This window comes from Sciurus carolinensis, chromosome 1, assembly GCF_902686445.1.
Source record: "Sciurus carolinensis chromosome 1, mSciCar1.2, whole genome shotgun sequence".
Taxonomy (NCBI): Eukaryota; Metazoa; Chordata; class Mammalia; order Rodentia; family Sciuridae; genus Sciurus; species Sciurus carolinensis.
Genome location: NC_062213.1, coordinates 200,435,741 through 200,453,746, shown reverse-complemented (window position 1 = coordinate 200,453,746; position 18,006 = coordinate 200,435,741). Strand labels below are relative to the sequence as shown.

The following is an 18,006-nucleotide window of genomic DNA, read 5'->3' as shown; positions in this document are numbered from 1 at the left end:
AAAGCTGCAGAATGAGAACTCTGGAAGGTGGGGTCTGTTTCTCCAGTGAGGCGCGTTGTCTTGTTCCCGGGCAGCGCTTTCAGAAACCTCTCTGGTGTGCCTGAGGTAGGACTTTGTAATGCTGGTGGCCCAGAGTGTGCTGAGGTGTGAGGGGACCCACAGCAGCGGGACATGGTGGCTGCCACGCACGGCCTCCGAACCTCAGTGTGCTGTTTATGAAAGACCGAGCATTACACAGAGCCTGGAGGAGGATCACAGAGGAAGACAAGTTTGTTTTTAAAGTTCTTTGAAATATAAATATTGGTTTTTCTGAGGACTATCAGGGAATAGCACGGGGCCTCCAGGGCAGGTTGAGGGGTGCGTGCCTGGAGGACCCCGCAGGCCCTCCCGCCCAGCGCCCTGGGTTTCGCGGAGGCTTGTCCTGCTGTGTGCCGTTGGGCCATCCCCAGCCCATGGTTTTCTCAGTCTGATGTGCATCGGAGAGGAAAATGCCGCAGGAGGCAAGCCCCTGGGGTCTTGCAGAGTCCTTCCCCAGGTTTCTGACTGTAGTTGCTGTGGATGCTCTTTAGATTAATCCCCTTCAGTGAAAACAGTCTTCTCTACAGTTTCCGTGTATGGTCTCACGTGTAGGAACCCCAGGGTTGGGTCATTGCCACCGTCTCAGGTGTCTGGAGGCCCCGGAGCCTTCTTTGTGGCACGCTTTGCGGTATCATAGTGGAGTGGGTTATTTATTTTCGTAGTTGTTTTTAGGATTGACTGTTTTTAATAGTATATATTTAGAGCACCTTCATTCCCTTATCAGCTGAATGGCTCTAGGATTTGATGACAGTTTCGCTGAGAGCTGTGGTGATAATAATGCTGTTAAGCCAGGCACAGAGGCACACGCCTGAAGTCCTGGGGATGTAGAGGCTGAGGCAGGAGGATTAAAGGTTTGAGCCCAGTCTGTACAATATGGTAAGAGACTATCCCCACATGAAAGCCAGAAGGGCTGGGGACATAGCTCTCAGGTGGAGCACCCTGGGCTCAGTTCCCAGGGCATCACCGAGAAAGGAAAAAGCTTTGACAGACGTTGGTTCTCCCGCCATCTCGCGCTTTCCCAGCAGCGCAGTTGTTTGCTCTCCCTCCCTCCCACAGTTCTCTTCGCTGCCGCCTGTGCGGGTGGTCTTCGCCGTGACCATGGAAGGCAGCGCTCGGAAGGTCATCACCGTGCGTTCCGCCCTCATCGTGAGGAACAGACTGGAGACGCCCATGGAGCTGCGGCTGGACAGCCCGTCGGCCCCCGACAGTACGTGCTGCTTGTGGGGAGCATAGCGGGCGCTCTGTGAACGACGCTCGGCGGTTGTCCCCAGTCTCCCCAGTGAGGGTCCCCAGGCAGCCAGCACGCGTGGTCTGCCTGCCCCGTCCGCCAGTCAGTCTCCCAGGGAGGTCAGGTCACCGCGGGGGCTAACGCCTGTTTCTGTGGCAGAGCCGGTGCTGCTGCCCGCCATCATGCCGGGGGCCTCCTTCGCGGTACCTCTACACCTCACTTCTTGGCGGCTGCAGGCGCGGCCCAAAGGGTTGGGCGTCTTTTTCTGTAAGGCTCCCATCCACTGGACCAGCGTGGTGAAGGCTGCAGAGGTGAGCAGCAGCAAGCGCGAGTGCCACTCCATGGACACGGAGAAGAGCCGCTTCTTCAGGTGCGTGTCGCCGCCTGCAGCTGGCCCCGCTGCCCTCCCTGCAGCCTGGCTCTTCTGGCGGCCCTTCCTCAGCACTCTGAGTGACTCAGAAGTGTTCACCTAAAACCCGGAAGTCTTGCTTCTTCTCTTGAGTTCGAGTCGTGAGAACTCCAGGCTCAGCCCTGGTGCGGCCTGGGCTGGCTTTTCTCCTTTACAGCCACCCAGCCAACACACATGGTTCTCAGGGTGAGACCATGAGAGTGCTGGTGTGCTCTTGAGCGCGCCGGGGGAGGGCAACACGCAGAAATCAGCCAGTTCCCCTGTAACTTAGGAAGCAAAATCCTGGGGCTGGAGTTTTTGTGAATGAAAGATTTTAAAATATTTTAGATAAAGGTTCATGTATCCAACACTGACTTCCTCGACTATTTTGTAAAATTGCTAGCCATTTAAACTCATTGTTTTTCTTTCGTACAGAGTAGAAGTAATATGTTACTAGATTTAATGATGGAAAAGACACTGGATTGCTGTCTATCATGAGATCTTTATGAACTTGGACTTCCAACTCCTAGAGATGAGAGATTATTAGCTTTAGTTTCCTTTACAGTGAAGACAGGTGTTCATTTAGTTTAGGGGACATAGCTCAGTGGTTTAGCATTTGCCTAGCTTGCTCCAGGCCCTGGGTTCAATCCCCAGTACCACCAAAAAAAAAGCGTTTAGTTTGAACTTATAGGAGGCATACTACGATAGTGAAGAATTCCAGTATATCCTTTTTTCAGATTTGCTAGTCGTTAACAGACTGAAGGGAGAAATAGATAAATGCACACACACGGTTGTTCATTTTAACACTTTACTTTTAGAAATTTGAAGAACAAAAAAACTAAGAAAAATAAAAGCCATTTGAACAGTGCCATCAAGCAGTTTGTTCCAGTTGATGTTCCAGATTATCTTGCCCAACAACTCCAGGTGGTACCTTCTTCTCAATGTGTGGAACGTTCATTAAGAGATACCACCTGCTGAAACAAAGATTGATAAATATTAAAGAATTAAATCATACAGACTATTTCCTGATTCCAATAGAATTACACTAGAAATCAGCAACAATAAGATGCCCAGAAAATCCCCAAATGTTCAGAAGTCGTACAGTGTATTTTGAGAGAGTCCCCATGGAGCAAAGAAAAAATCACAAAAGACATTAGAAAATATTTTAAATTGAACAATAATGAAAAACCCAGACATGTTAAAATTTGAGGGATGTAGCAAAAAGCAGTTCCTTGAAGTTAGTTTTAATGTGTCTGTTAACAAATAAGATATAAAACCTCTAATTTAATCTTCTTTATTAGGAAGATATAAAAAGAAGAGCAAATTAAAAATAAGTAGAACAAGGAAACAGTAAAAATAAGTGGAAATCAATGAATTTAAAAACAAAATCAACAATGTCAAAATTGGCTTTTTAAAAAAAATTCATACATCTGATAATCCTTTAGCAAGACTGACCAAGGAGAAAAGAGCAAAACCATGTTACCAATATAAGGAATTAAAACTATCAATATAAGACTATCAATATAAGGAATTAAGGGAGATATCTTTACAGATCTGCAGACATTAGAAGGATAAAAAAGAGATAAGAACAATTTTATATCAATAAGTTCCATACTTACTTAATACCTTCTTGAAAAGTATGAATTACCAAAATTGACAGAAAGAAGTAGTAGAAAATCCAAACATACTAATGTCTATTTTAAAATTTTAATTTTTTGTGTGCTAAGGATTGAACCCAGGGTTGCTCTACCATTGGGCTGCCTCTCCATCACTTTTTTATTTTTCATGTTGAGAAAAGTTTAAGGCTGGCCTTAAACTTGGTGATCCTACTGCCTCAGCCTCCCAAGTTCCTGGGATTACAGGTGTGCACCACCATACCTCACTTAAAATTTTAATTTATAAAAAATCTTTCCCACAAAGAATACTCCAAAGCCCATATGACTTTACTAGTGAATTCTACAGACATTTAAGAGGGAAATAATAATAGTTCTGTACAAGGCTTTTCAGAAAATAGAGGAGGAAACAGTTCTTGTTATATTGCTTTTTCATTGCTGTGATCAAAAAACCTGACAAGAACAATTAGAGGAAGAAAAGTTTATTTTGGAGCTCATAGTTTCAGAGGTCTCAGTTCATAGATGGTTATTTCCATTCCTTGGGTCCTAAAGTGAGGCAGAACATCATGGCGGAAATGTGTGCCAGAGGAAGGCTTCTGGGGATATGGCACCAGGAAGCAGAGAGGGCGCTCCTCTCAACAAGGGCAACATGCCCTCCCCAGGGACCACCTCCTCCAGCCACACCCTGCCTGCCCACAGGTTCCACCCACTTAATCCCCATTGGGATTGACGCCCTAATTGAATGAACACTCTAATAACCCAGACATTTAAACTCTAAACTCTCGTGCACTGTTTCACACAGGAGCTCTGGGGGGATACCTAATATCTGAACCATAACATTGTTGACTCACTATGTTCTTGACACCAAAACCTGTATAGATACTGTAAGGAAACTAAGCACCAGTAGCTCTGTGAAGAGATACAAATGTGTTTAACAAAATGTTAAAAAAAAAATGTGTTAACAAAATGTCAGCAAATGGGGTTTATCCCAGAAATGCAAAATGAGTTTAATATTTGAAAATAAGTAAAAATAATTCACCATTTTGAGAGAATAAAAGAAAAAAAATCAGATCATCTCAGTAAATGCAAATAAAAAATAGCATTTGGTGGAATTCCGTACCCATTCATGGCGATGCCCAGTGTCTTAGCCGAGGCTGCTGTAACAGTGTACCCTAGACCAGAGGCTGACCCAGCAGACATTTATTCCTCACAGTTCTGGAGACTGGAAAGTACAAGATCAAGGTCGAGATTTGGTTCTAGAGAATGCCTTCCTCTGGCTTACAAATGACTGCCTTCTTATGTGCTCACAAGGCAGAGAGAAAAGGCACACCCTCGCCTTTCTTCTTCCTCTTATGATTACATTAATTCCATATTGGGGTCCGTCCCACCTCTGCGACTGTATCTAAACTTAATGACCTCCTTCAGGCCCCACCTCCAAATACCATCACATTGAGTGTTAGCGTTTCGACATATGAATTTTGGGGCAACACAAATATTCATTTCTTCATAGCCAGCAAACTAAGAATAGAACTTTTTCAAACTATAAAAGGGCATCTGTGATAAACCTACAGCTAACATTTTTTTTTTTTGGTTACCGGGGCTTGAACCCAGGAGCGCTTAACCACTGAGCCACATCCCCAGCCCTTTTATTTAGAGGCAGGGTTTCACTGAGTTGCTTAGAGCCTTGCTAAGTTGCTGAGACTGACTTTGAATTTGTGATTCTCCTGCCTCAGCCTCCTGAGCTACGGAGGTTACAGGTGTATGCCAACCGTGCCTGGCTAACATCACACTTAGCAATGAAACATTAAACCCCTTTCCCTCAAGATCAACATTCTACTTAACAGGGAAGTAGTAGTCCTAGCCATTGGAATAAGACAAGTAAATCATAAATAAGAAATTGAAAAAGCATAAAGACCTGAAAAGAAGTAGAATTATTGTTATTTGCAAATGACCTAATTAGATATGTAGAAAATAGCATAGACTAAGAAAATGATTAGACCTAATTTGTCAAGATTTCAGGATTCAAGATCAATCTATAGAAATCAATTGTACACTTATATTCTAGTCATAAATAAATAATTGGAAAATATGATTTTAGAAAAATACCATTTATAACAGCTCAAAAAAATATCAGATACCCAGAACTCAATCTAACAAATGATGTACAAGTCTTCTTCCTTAGAAATTACAGGGGGCTGGGGAGATAGCTCAGTCGGTAGAGTGCTTGCCTTGTAAGCACAAGGCCCTGGGTTCGATCCCCAGCACCCAAAAAAAAAAGAAAAATTTCAAAACCTGTCTAAGAGAAATTTTAATAATCTTAAGTGAAAAGATATTCCATGTTAGCGGGTTGGAAGACTCGATGTCGTTAAGATTTCCATTCTCAATAAATAGATCTGAAGAAAAAGAGGAGCTCATTATACATTTTTATGGAAATGCAAGAAATCTAGAATATTCAATGTTATCTTTAAAAATAACAACAACGTTGGAGAACTTACAAAACCTGTTTTCAAGACTCTTGTGTATAGTCACAATAATTAAGTCTGTGTTATTGGCATTAAGACAGAAATAAAGATCAAGGGAATAGAAAGGGAATTCACATATGAATGGAGACTTGAGTTTTAGTCGAGGTATAAAGTCAGTCTAATAGGGGAAGGAAATGTCTTTTAAAGAAATATTAGTGGAACAAGTGAATATCCCTTTGTTAATGTGGAACAAACCCTTTCTTACTTCACTTGCAAAGATTGGTGTGAGAAGGTTCATAGACCTCAATATAAAACTCAAAACCACTGTGTTTTAGAAAGTATCCATGACCTTTTAGGCTAAGATTTATTACACAAAAAGCACTAAATTCCGAAAAACAATTATAGACATTAGACTTTTAAGAAAGTTTTTGGTTTAGCAATAGGCATCAATAAGAAAAGAAACAGATAAACCACAAATTTGAGGAAAAAATATATATCTGATGATTTTTAATAGAGCACATAAAGAACTCCTTGAAATAAAAATTTAAAAATAACCTAACAACAGGAATAGTCAGTGGACTGGGGTTGTGACTCAGTGGTAGAGCCCTCGCCTAGCATGTGCAAGGCACTGAGTTCAATTATCAGCACCACAGTAAGTAAGCAAGTAAATAAATAAATAAATAAAATAAAGGTCCATTGATAACTAAAAAAAAAATTTAAAAAAGAAGAGTCAAAAGATTTGAACTGACAATTTACAGAAAAAAATGTACAAACTGCCAATAGAAAAATGAAAAGTTGGTTAGCATCTGTAATAATTTTGGAAATGCATCTGAACCACAGTAATTCTGTACTCTAGCTAGAATGAATAAAATAAAAAAGATTGATGACACCAAATGTTGGTAAGGTGTGGGAAAACTTGAACTCTCATAAATAGCTGGTGAGAGTATAAAGTGCTATAGCTACTTTGGAAAAATATGTGGTCAGTTTCTTATAAAAACAAAGCAAGTCCTCTTGTAGATTTACCTAAAAGACGTAAAGGCCTGTGTGCACAAAAATGCCTTTATCAGAAGGTTGTGTAGCCCTCAGCTGGCAACAGCCTGGGTGGATGTCAATAAGATGGTGAGGGAAGAACCAGTGATTCTTAGCATGGCAAGGAAAAACAACGAGGTATGATGTGCACGCTGACTGGGTGAGACTTCGGGAAGCAGGGAGAGTGCCCTCGAGCAGCGCACCTGCCCGTTCTCGTCACACGCAGCTCAGGAACACATGGGACTGACCTATAGCAGCGAGTGCCAGAAAGTGGGTGCTCGATGGCAGGGAGAGAATATTGGTTGGAAAGGGACACCAGAGCTTTCTGGGGTGAGAAAATGGTCTGTGACTTGCTTTTGAGTGGAGCCACCACTCAAAAGAGGAGTGTATAATTGCCCAAACTCATCAAATTGAACATCTAAAATCCATGCATTTTATTGTGTATTAGATTTCAGTAGATGTATTTGTATTAAAAATTGCAAATATCTTACTGACTTACTGAGCTATTTTGATATTATTTAGTTAAGGAGAAAAAATTTCTCATTCAAGTTGATGATTTTTACACCATTTTGTTTTCACAGGTTTTGTGTGGCTATAAAGAAAGAGAATTATCCAGATTACATGCCCTCAAACATATTTTCTGACAGTGCAAAACAGATTTTCAGACAGCCAGGGCATACCATATATCTTCTGCCAACTGTGGTAATCTGCAATTTGCTGCCTTGTGAGCTTGACTTCTACGTCAAAGGAATGCCAATTAATGGAACCCTGAAGCCTGGAAGAGAGGTGGCCCTCCACACTGCCGACACATCCCAGAACGTGGAGCTGGGTAAGGCTGTCGCCCTCGGGTGTTTATAGCAATCCTGGCAAGATATCAATGAGCATTTTGTGACTGCTCAGCAGGCATCGTGGAGAAGTCGTGCACCTGGCATGTCTCAGTGAGCTAGCTCGAAGCAGGTGGAAGGAAAACTGAACCGAGGTTTCAGAGGACGCACCGCACAGCCCTTTATCTTTGCTAGTTAGCAGTCAGTCTTCAGCCATGGTTTTCCTAGCACAGGCACGTTCTCCTCCTGTTTTCAGGGAAGGGATAAATGTGGCCAAGCACTTGCATCCAGGCATAAGCTGGGCTCTTTCACACATGGACTCTTTCACACATGGGATTTCCTGTCATCCTGCCAACGGGAGTCATTTGTCCCACTTCATGGATGAAGAAATGGCAGTTAAAGTGTTTAATGCAACAGGTAGTTTTCAATTGTAGGGGAGAACAAGTCAAGGTAGAGAGTCATATATGTAGCACTTAAAGGGGTACATCTGTAGTTTGGTCAGAAAATCCTTCTTTAAGACTGCCACAGACAGGTTCAGGTCACGACAGCATGGACATGTATCTTTATACAGTTTTGTAAGCACTTTCACTGCATCGTCTCCTTTGATCTGCACAGTAGCACACATTTCAGGATGAGGCAGGTGTTATCTCCAAGTTTTAGCCCAGGAACTTGAAACTCATTGACCTTGAGCAATGTGTCCCACAGTGACAAGGTTATATTTCTGCAACTGTATAAATCCTTGAGCTTCATTTGGAAAAGGAAAATGGTGCAGTGGTAGGTAGTCCTTCTAGGCAAGCCCTTTACCACTGGGCTATACCCATGGCCACTAGTCATTCATTCTAGAGAAGATAGGTCTTTGGCATTTAAGTTGTTAGTTTTCTAATATATTTCTTCCCATGTTTACCAAGGCCCTGTATAACGTGGCCTGCCCCCTACCGGTGCCCCTGGTCTTCATGTCATGCATTACCTGGCTCATAGCTCTTCATCACAGTCCTGCTGTGAAAGTCCTGTTATTACCACCTGTTGCAGATGAGACCTAGAGAAGTTCAATGCAGATAGTAAAGCCAGACTGGGGATTTGAAGGCAGGTTCCAACACCGGCTCAATGAAACAAACTCCTCTAATAATCATGATCATTGTCAGTAGCTCTTTGGAATTCTCTTTCATCTCATCTGCAGTGTAGACTCCTAGTGTGAGTTCCAGGCCATCTGATGTACTCCATGTTTGTTCTCACCCCAGCTAGAGGAAAATGGTCTTTGAGGTCATTAGTGATTTTTTTCAAAAGGGAATCCAGTTTAATTTTGCTGCGAGCTATTTTGACAAACTCGAGTGAGAATCCAGAAAGACAATAGCTTGTACCTTCTTCAGGGGTGTCACTGGAGAACTTTCCCCTCTGTAAAGAATTGCTCATTCCACCTGGGACCCAAAACTATATGGTGAGAATGCGACTCTATGACATCAACCGGCGGCAGCTGAACCTCACCATCCGGATTGTGTGTCGAGCTGAAGGATCCTTAAAGATCTTCATTTCCGCTCCATATTGGCTCATTAACAAAACAGGTATGTAAAGAGACTGTCCAAGGAAGCCTTGGGGTTGGTCATGGGAATTCAGACCTATTTGCTCAGCTAACTAAATGGAGCCAATGCAAACAGATGACTTCAACAGTCTAAGCTGAGACTTTACTGATTCTGTAATATGTGCTTAATCACGGTCAAAACTGTCCTTAGATAACAGATCGTGCCCATGAAACTCAATTTTCACTATTTTCCCCCTTGCCGATTTTTCCCCTTTACCATTTGCATCTTTGATGGGTAGACTGGGTGGGATTGATATAAACTTTTCCCCTCCTTCCTAAAGGGTTACCACTGATCTTCAGACAGGACAATGCAAAGACAGATGCTGCAGGCCAGTTTGAGGAACATGAGTTGGCACGGAGCCTGAGCCCTCTCTTATTCTGCTATGCTGACAAAGAGCAGCCAAACCTGTGAGTACTGTTATTTATGAGAAGGGGAAATAAGCTCCTAGGGAAGGGGAAAAATTAGCAAAGGCTATAATATATCCACGTAAGTGGAACTGTACTACAGATAACAATCCTGACTTGGCAGAGGACTAGAACCATGACCTAATGGGATTTTTTCAGATCTCATTTCTGTGTTATTTGATCCTGAAAATAAACCATTTGTTGGTTTATAATGAAAGCTAGTTTTATTTTACATGTATTTGAAGGAGTTCTATTCATAACTCTGCTGATGGAGAGAAACCTGTGTGTTCTTCTCTGCAGTTCCCTTTTCTCTGTAGCCTTGGACAAGGAGTGGGCATCAGAGAGCAGAGCAGATGGACTGGCCCTTTGGCCCCTTTGGCCCAATCAGGGCTGTTAGTGGAAGGTTTTGAACTCCAAAATGTGCCTTCTCATGGTCTCAAAACACTCATTGCATGTTCCATGGCTGGGAAAAATAACGATTGTGAGGGTTAGATAACATGTCCTTTTAATGTATGGTAGGAACAATAATTCACTTTTGTTCCTGATTTTGATGTTCTGCTTTTTATAGGAGTGTTCTAATTTTATAGCCCTAATCCAAAGATAAGTAAATGGGTGTAAAATACTGCTAAAAGGGCATTTGCCATCGTCTATAGAATTTGGCTGAAAGCTCAACAGGAAGGTTTCCGGAGTACTGCACTTCGGTTGAGACAGATGTGTTTTCCAGGGAGGGCTGGAATCTAGATTAGTGTTGGAGTCAGAGTTCCAGCCATCGTAGGATACACAGCCAGCCACTTGACACAGTCAGCAAGCCCTGTCTCATTCTGTTCATCAAAGAATTTCAGATCTAGGGCTTAGCATTTGTCACAGTTTATTTCATCCATGGGATTCACAGTTTACAAAGTATTTCCATGTAGACCATCTTGTTGGATTCTCCCCAACATTCAGGGAGGGCAGGAATAGTTATATTTCAAGAGAGGAAACTGGGGCTCACGGTAAGTGTGCCCTGTACCCAGGGGTGCATTGCCTGTTGGTGAGGAGCTGGAGCACACACTTGGGGGTTAGGCTCCAGGATCAGACTGGACGCCAGCCAATTGGACGGTGCTTTGCTGACATGAGGGTCTTAGTTCCTGGAGGTGACTTGCTGTCAGCCACACCTTCCTACATACTGTTTTCAGCTTTTTTCTTGACTCCTTGATTTTCAGGGGAATAGTCCTGCAGCATAGTTCCTCGTGTTTTACACTCATAGAATCCTGTGTTTTCTCCTAAAATGCTCATTATAGATGTCGAAGCATTTCATGTACTGTTGGACAGTACATGCAGCTACTTCTAAGATAAGAGTTTGACCACTGATTAGTTTTCTCACCGCTGGGGATTCGCATGAGAGTGAGGATGAAGTCACTGTTAGAGATCTAACTGGGCGATAGCCACATTAGCCTTTCCTGATGAGAACAGATAGGTAAGACTTGCTTGTGGATGAATATATACATCTTTGCTTTTCTGCCCCACAGCTGCACGATGAGAATCGGAAAGGGGATTCATCCCGAAGGCATGCCGGGCTGGTGTCAGGGCTTCTCCCTGGATGGTGGTAGTGGTGTCCGAGCTTTGAAAGTCATCCAGCAAGGAAATCGCCCAGGGCTGATCTATAACATTGGTGGGTTACTTTTGGACAATGGGAGGATCAGAATCTTTGGCCGATGACCTCAGGTTTAGAGGAATTAGCTGACTGTGCATTTGGGCCTGGCTACAAGTGCTGACTTTCTCATTCGACAATGGGTCAGATACCTGCTCTCTGAAAGCTAGATTGATATCAATGCCCATCTATTCTCCTAGGGATCTGTGGAGCCACCTAAACACTGCGCTTTTGAGGTCTGTGGCTCTGTTTAATTTCAGACTCACCTGTGTCAGGAAAGTATCAGTTTGTCTTGAATCCTTGTTTTTCAGGGGAATAATAGGAACACTCAGAATGCTTTTCATCCTCCAAGAATTCCCACGCATTCATTAAAATTTGCAAACCCTAAGAGGGTAAGAAGCATTGTTCTCCCTGAAACTAAAGCAGAGAGGTTAAGTGACTTGCCCAGAGGCAAAGGGGAAGTCTGGGTCAGAAGTAGGATTAGAATGGGGGTGTGCGAATTTGAGGCAGAAAATATAATAAAAGGCGTTTGGTGGCTTAGTCACTAGAAGCCCCTAGATTTGCTTAGCTTCTGGAGGTGGGAAGGGCAGGGAGGATGCACTTCAGAGAGTGTCCTAAGGGGTAGGATCTTTTCGATTTAAACATGTTTTAGGTTTAGAACGATAGCAGGGTATCCCTCCTAGTGTCTGATTCCAGGACCTCACAGCCATGTTTGATGTCCAGCATGGCACACCACCTACTGCCTTGTCCCACGGGACCCCTCATAATGATGGAACTTCCTGCTTCCTGTTGTCCAGTGTGGCAGCCACTAGCCCCGTGTGGTTGCTGCACAGTTGACAGCATGTTCTTAAGAGATGCGGCAAGTGTGATGGAGGAATGGAACTTTCACTCTTCAGCTTTAAGGAACTTAAATTTAAATAACCACACTTGGCTACTGGCTGCAGTAGTGGATAATCAAGATAAAAAGAGTCATGTTATGGAAGGAAGAACTGGGTTGGTAGAGTTAACATATTTACCCTGGAGCCTGTGGAGAGTTGGGTGTGTTTAAGGGTGTGAGGATTTCTTAGTAAAAGAATCCCACAGTATAGTTGCCTTTTAAGATTTTTAAAGCTTGAATTTGTATTCATGCTTTCTTGACATGCAAGCTGTCTCCTTACGGTTGACGTTAAGATTTTTAAAAGAAATAAACTTCATTTGATCCTCCAGCTAAAGATAATTTTCTTCACATTTTCTCACATTTGTTTGCTCCACTGCTTGAGTAGGGAAAGGCCACTTCATGCTGGCTTTCCACATGCTGTCTGGAAGCTGTTGGCAAGACAGACCATAGGAGGCAGCGGGGAGGGGATGGAGCTTGCTTCTTTCAACTGACCAACCAGAAGTGCTCAGTGATTGTTCTTAGGAACTTGTGTGCTAGGAGTTTTCACTAAAGTTCGTAGCAGGTGTACTCAGGGACAGGACTGTGATTTGAGTTTTGTCACTCAACCAAGGAAGTAATATAGGGGGTAGGCTCAGACAGGACTTATAATTCTTAATGTTTGTGAGATTTTGGCATGTGTTATCAAGGGAATTTGTGGAATCTCCTGCTTGAATATTTTGAGGAATCGGATAGCTAGCTCCCTATCAGCAACATTTAAAGCACAGTCCCAAGCTGAAAAGCCAGAGAGAACTTTGCCAGTTAGCCTTCCATGTACCTCCCAAAAGAAGGATTTTGTGCATTTTGTTCTCAGCTTTTGACTTACTGGGGGTTTGCCAAGGCAATTGAAGATGGAAAGAGAGACAAAAAAACTCACCTTTTTCCAAATATTGAACGGTCTGGTCTGTACTGTTCTAGGGCACTCTAGATTCTTGTGTAATATCAAATTAAATGCATCTTTTGTAGGCAGACTTTGTATTAGTTGGGATCAGCTAATTCTGATACTGTTGATTTTGGATAACCAAAGCTTTTCTGTTTATCACAGAAAGAAAAGCAATAGGTTTGCCTCCCTGTCCCAGTATTATGTGGCATTTCTTAGGCTGAATCTCAGATGTATTGTTCTTGTGATTTACTCAGTCTTGCAGTCATTTTCAGGGCTTATATTAATGGAACACCAAAATTTTCGAGCCAGTGCATTAGCTAGTTAACAGATTGGAGGATGTACATTGTAGGATTGTGTTAGAGAATCTAGGGCACCTGATTGTCATTTCAGAAGGCAGACTGTTCCATTTTCAAGGTTCTCTCCCTTACTTGTGGAGTGCTCATTCGTGTCCTCTTGTATATTGCCCCCCAGTGTTAAGCAGGCCATGTGGGCACGTGTTCCCTGGGTGCAGGCTGTCTGGATTTGAAGCCCTGCCATGCCTTCTGCCAGCTATGCAACCTAGGGCCATTTACTTAGCTTTCCATACCACAGTTTCCTCATCTGTAAAACGGAAATAATTAAAATACCCGACTCATAGGTTGTGAGAATGAAATGGAAAACCTTTGGTGGAGGGCCTAGCATGTATGAATAGGTCAGTAAATGTTATTTTTATTGTTTCTTCTGTAAATATTTTTTATCATTGTACAGCTAGAGCCCAGCCCCAGTGCTTGGAATATAGATCCCCTATTTATTGTCTGAATGAATGATTCATCTCAATGAGTGTTCTATTTTTAAAATATTGTTATCAGATTTTTTTTTTTTTTAAAGGTAATTCAGTGCTCTTTCACTTTTCTTTCTTTATTTGAAACTTCTTGTTTTGAGATTTCCTTCTTACTGACTTGGTTATTTTTTCCAGTATGTAGTAGGTGCTGAGAACCTACTTATTTTGTGAAGAAATTAATTCTATAATATTTAGCATTGTGTTTGAGCTGGAGTCTTGGACAGTGAACAAAAAGAAGGTAGAGAAGAGTTGATTGAGTTCAGGTAGTACAGAACCCAGCTAAGAACTCTGGTCTTTCCACTGTTTCCTCTAAGAGGGGCGGGTTCTCTAGGGGAGTTCCACGCCCATGTGTATGTGGAAAGATATCACGTGAAACTTGGTGGTCAGTTTCATAAATGGAAGCCTGCAGTGTGTGACTGGACACCTGTCATAATGCTGTCATAGTGGCACACACTTTCTGAAGAAACCGAGAGTTGAGTGGATATTGATGTTGCCTTGACACTTTGTGTGCAGTTGCAGATTTCACTCTGTCTGTCCTTGAAAGGTTTGATGTCCTCCGAGTGATACAGTTGTTTTCTCAAAGAAACTAAGTAATTGTGAAGGCTGATGATTTTTGTCAGACCAAGAATTTTCTATTTTCTGATTAATTTATGGAAATGGTTCTTGTTATTTGTAGGTATTGATGTCAAGAAGGGCCGAGGTCGATACATTGACACCTGTATGGTCATCTTTGCCCCCCGTTACCTGTTAGATAATAAATCATCTCACAAGCTTGCATTTGCCCAAAGGGAATTTGCCAGGGGACAGGTAAGCAGTTTGCTTTTGAAGAATGGCCAGTGCTGTTTTGTTAGCATGTGAGCCAGGCTTGGTGGTACACTCCTATAATCCTAGTGACTTGGCCAGGGGGAAAGGGCTGGCCGAGGCAGGAGGATTGCAAGTTCAAGCCAGCTTTGGCAACTTAGACCCTAAGCAACTTAGTGAGACCCTGTCTCAAAATTAAACCAAAAAAGGACTGGGGATGTCGCTCAGTGGTTAAGTGTCCCTGGGTTCAATCCCCAGTACCCTCCCCAAAAAATAGCATGGTGAGTTTTAATATGCTTATCTCCCATCACGATTGTATATTCTGATGGGGTGCAGTGGCACATGCCTGTGGTCCTCGTGATTTGAACTGAGGCTGAGGCAGGAGGATCACAAGTTTGAGGCCAGCCTTAGTAAGTGAAACCCTATCTCAATAAAAAGGACTAGGGATTTAGCTCAGTGGTAAAGCACCCTTGCATCAATTCTCAGTACAAAAAAAAAAGACTAAGTTCTGTGATGTGAATAACCCAAGTGGCTCCTGGTAGAGGGTGAGGCTCAGAGTACCTGACCACTCAGTTAACATTTGTGTGTTACTGGTAAAATATTGGGCTGAACTGACCTATCGACTAAAGCCATTGATCTGTCTTAGGGAACAGCCAATCCTGAAGGTTACATCTCCACACTTCCTGGCTCCAGTGTGGTGTTCCACTGGCCTCGCAATGACTATGATCAGCTCTTGTGTGTCAGGTTGATGGATGTTCCCAACTGTATTTGGTCTGGAGGTTTTGAAGTCAACAAGAACAATTCCTTCCATATCAATATGAGGTAAGTCTGAGCTTCCAAAGACAAAACGTAGCCTTGTTTGAGGTGCAGTAATGTAGCCAGCCCACACTGCTCTTGGAGAAAAGGGCACACGCATTTCTGGATCAGAGTTCCCAGAGCTCTGGAAAAATGTGAGGGAGCATTTGATGGGATGACCCCATCGTGGAGAGTGTTTCGGTCATGAGCCCATGGGGCAGTGTGAGCCCAGGAAATTGTTCCTCTGAAAGTTCTGTCTGCAGTTAGATAGTTACGTTGATTGTAAATGTTTTTGTCACATCTTACACATTTATACGTTCTCTCGTTTGGTATTGTTCCATTAAATCATTTGCCCAACCTGGTGATCCTCAGCTCCTTGTTGACAAAAATCAACCAGATTTAGCCTCTGGTAGCCTACAGTGATAATCTTCCTGCCTGTCTCATTAAGTGCTTTTTTTTTTTTTTAGTTGTGGATGAACATAATACTTTTTTAAAATTTATTTATCTTTATGTGGTGCTGAGGATTGAACCCAGTAGTCCTGAGCAAGCACTCTACCACTGAGTCCCAGCCCGGGCCCCAAATGCTTTAAAAAAAAAAAAAAAATTGTTTGAATTTTTTTTTCTTGAGACAGGAGGATCTTGTGCTCTCCAGCTTGGCCTTGAACTCCTGGGCTCAGCACACCATGTCACCCAGCTAAAATGAAGTTCTGGTTTAACATACAATTTAGTTGAATATAAAATTTACCATCTCAAGCATTTTCACGGGTGCACTTCACAAGTTTAAGGGCATGCATGTTGTTGTGTGATTTCCAGAGATCTTTGCATCTTGCAAAACTGAAACCATGTCAGTTAGCAATGCTCCCCATTCCCCCTGCCCCTGGCCCCTGGCAGCCTCTGTTCTGTCTTGTGTCTCTAGGAATGTGACCACTCTGGGTACTTTATATTAGTAGAATTGTACCTTATTTCTCTGACTTATTCAGTTAGCACAATACCCCCACGGTTTGACAGTGTTGTAGCATGTGTCAGAATTCCCTTCCTTTTTCAGGCTGAATGATACTTGCCTGTGTGTCTATCCTGCATTTTGAATATCCCTCCATCTGTTGGTGGACATTTGAGTTGCTTCTACCTTTTGGCTGTCGTGACCCATGCTGTTATGCAGGTGGATACGCGAATACCTGTTCAGTAACTGGGCACTGTGTTGCACACCTGTGATCCTGGCCATTCAGTTAGCTAGGACACAAAGATCGAAAGTTCAAGGCCAGTCTTGGGCAACTTTATGAAACACTGTGTCTCAAAATAACAAAACAAAACAAAACAAACAACAAAGCAGGGGTGTACTGGGGCTGTAGCAATGGCAGAGAGCCCTGGGTTCAGTCCCCAGTACTATGCACACATGTACACAAAAGTAGTGTATATTTTGAGGTTGGGATTTAGCTCAGTGGCAGAGTGCTTGCCTAGCACATGTGAGGTCCTGGGCTTGATCCTCAGCGTTGGAAAAAATAAAAGCGAGGAAGGAAACAAATGTCTGTTGAAGACCCTGCTTCAGTTCTTGTGGGTGTAGACCTGGACATTGAATTGTTGGATCCTACAGTCATGCTGGTTCTGATCCTTGAGGAACCGTCATACTGTGTTCTGTAATGATCGTAGCATTTTTCTCTCCTACCAGTAGTGCATAGGGTTCAACACGTTATTTCCTGGGATTTTGGTAGTTTCCATTCTGCCGGGGGTGAGGTGGTGTCTCACTGTCTGTGGTCCTGGGTTGAACCCCAGGCTCATCTGTGCTACACACACTCTGAGCTGAACTCCAGTCCTCCTCATGGTTTTGATTCACTTTTCTCTCATGATCACTGACCCCGAGCATCTTTTCATGTACTTGTTGGCCATTTGCGTGTCTTTTGAGAAATATCTACTCAAGTCCTATGCCCAGTTTCAAATTGGACTGTTCGTTACATATTGAGTTATAGGAATTCTTTATTCTGGGTGTTAATTCCACATCAGATAAGTGATTTGCGAATATTTTCTCCCATTCCATAGGTAGCCCTTTTCCTCTCTTGACTGGGTTCTGTGACGCACAGAAGTTTTTACTTTTGATGTAGCCTATTTACCTATTGTCAAACTCCCGTCACAAAGCTTTGCCCTTTGATTTTCCCAGGAGTTTTATAGTTTTAGCTCTTGCTTTTGGTTTGTTTATTCATTTATTTATTTATTTTTGGTACTGGGAATTGAACTTGGGGGCACGTAACCAGTGAGCCACATCCCCAGCCCTATTTTGTATTTTATTTAGAAACAGGGTCTCACTGAGTTGCTTAGTGCCTCACCATTGCTGAGGCTGGCTTTGAATTCATGATACTCCTGCCTTAGCTTCCTGAGCTGCTGGGACAGGCGTGAGCCACCCTGCCTGGCTGCTTTTCTGTCTTTAATCCAGTTGGAGTAATGTTTGTGCATTGTAAGGTGAGGGTTCACTTGTTGTTTGGTGTTTGGATATTCCATTTCCACACAGAAGGGTTTTGTTACTGGGTTCCATCCCCAGCCCTGCAAAAAGAGTTCCACCTCCAGCTTTG

At 42.9% G+C, this 18,006-nt stretch overlaps 1 protein-coding gene across 8 annotated transcripts in view; it reads left to right on the top strand.

Moving 5' to 3' along the window:
• The window catches only part of Vps13d (vacuolar protein sorting 13 homolog D), a 243,477-nt gene that overhangs the window by 110,963 nt on the left and 114,508 nt on the right, over positions 1-18,006 (top strand). For all 8 annotated transcript variants that reach the window (XM_047517550.1, XM_047517527.1, XM_047517519.1 and 5 more), the window contains 8 exons: positions 1,135-1,285; positions 1,466-1,676; positions 7,380-7,627; positions 8,990-9,181; positions 9,480-9,606; positions 11,112-11,254; positions 14,526-14,656; positions 15,297-15,472. In XM_047517550.1, coding sequence (XP_047373506.1) covers positions 1,135-1,285; positions 1,466-1,676; positions 7,380-7,627; positions 8,990-9,181; positions 9,480-9,606; positions 11,112-11,254; positions 14,526-14,656; positions 15,297-15,472 — 1,379 coding nt within the window. The remainder of the gene's footprint in view (positions 1-1,134; positions 1,286-1,465; positions 1,677-7,379; positions 7,628-8,989; positions 9,182-9,479; positions 9,607-11,111; positions 11,255-14,525; positions 14,657-15,296; positions 15,473-18,006) is intronic.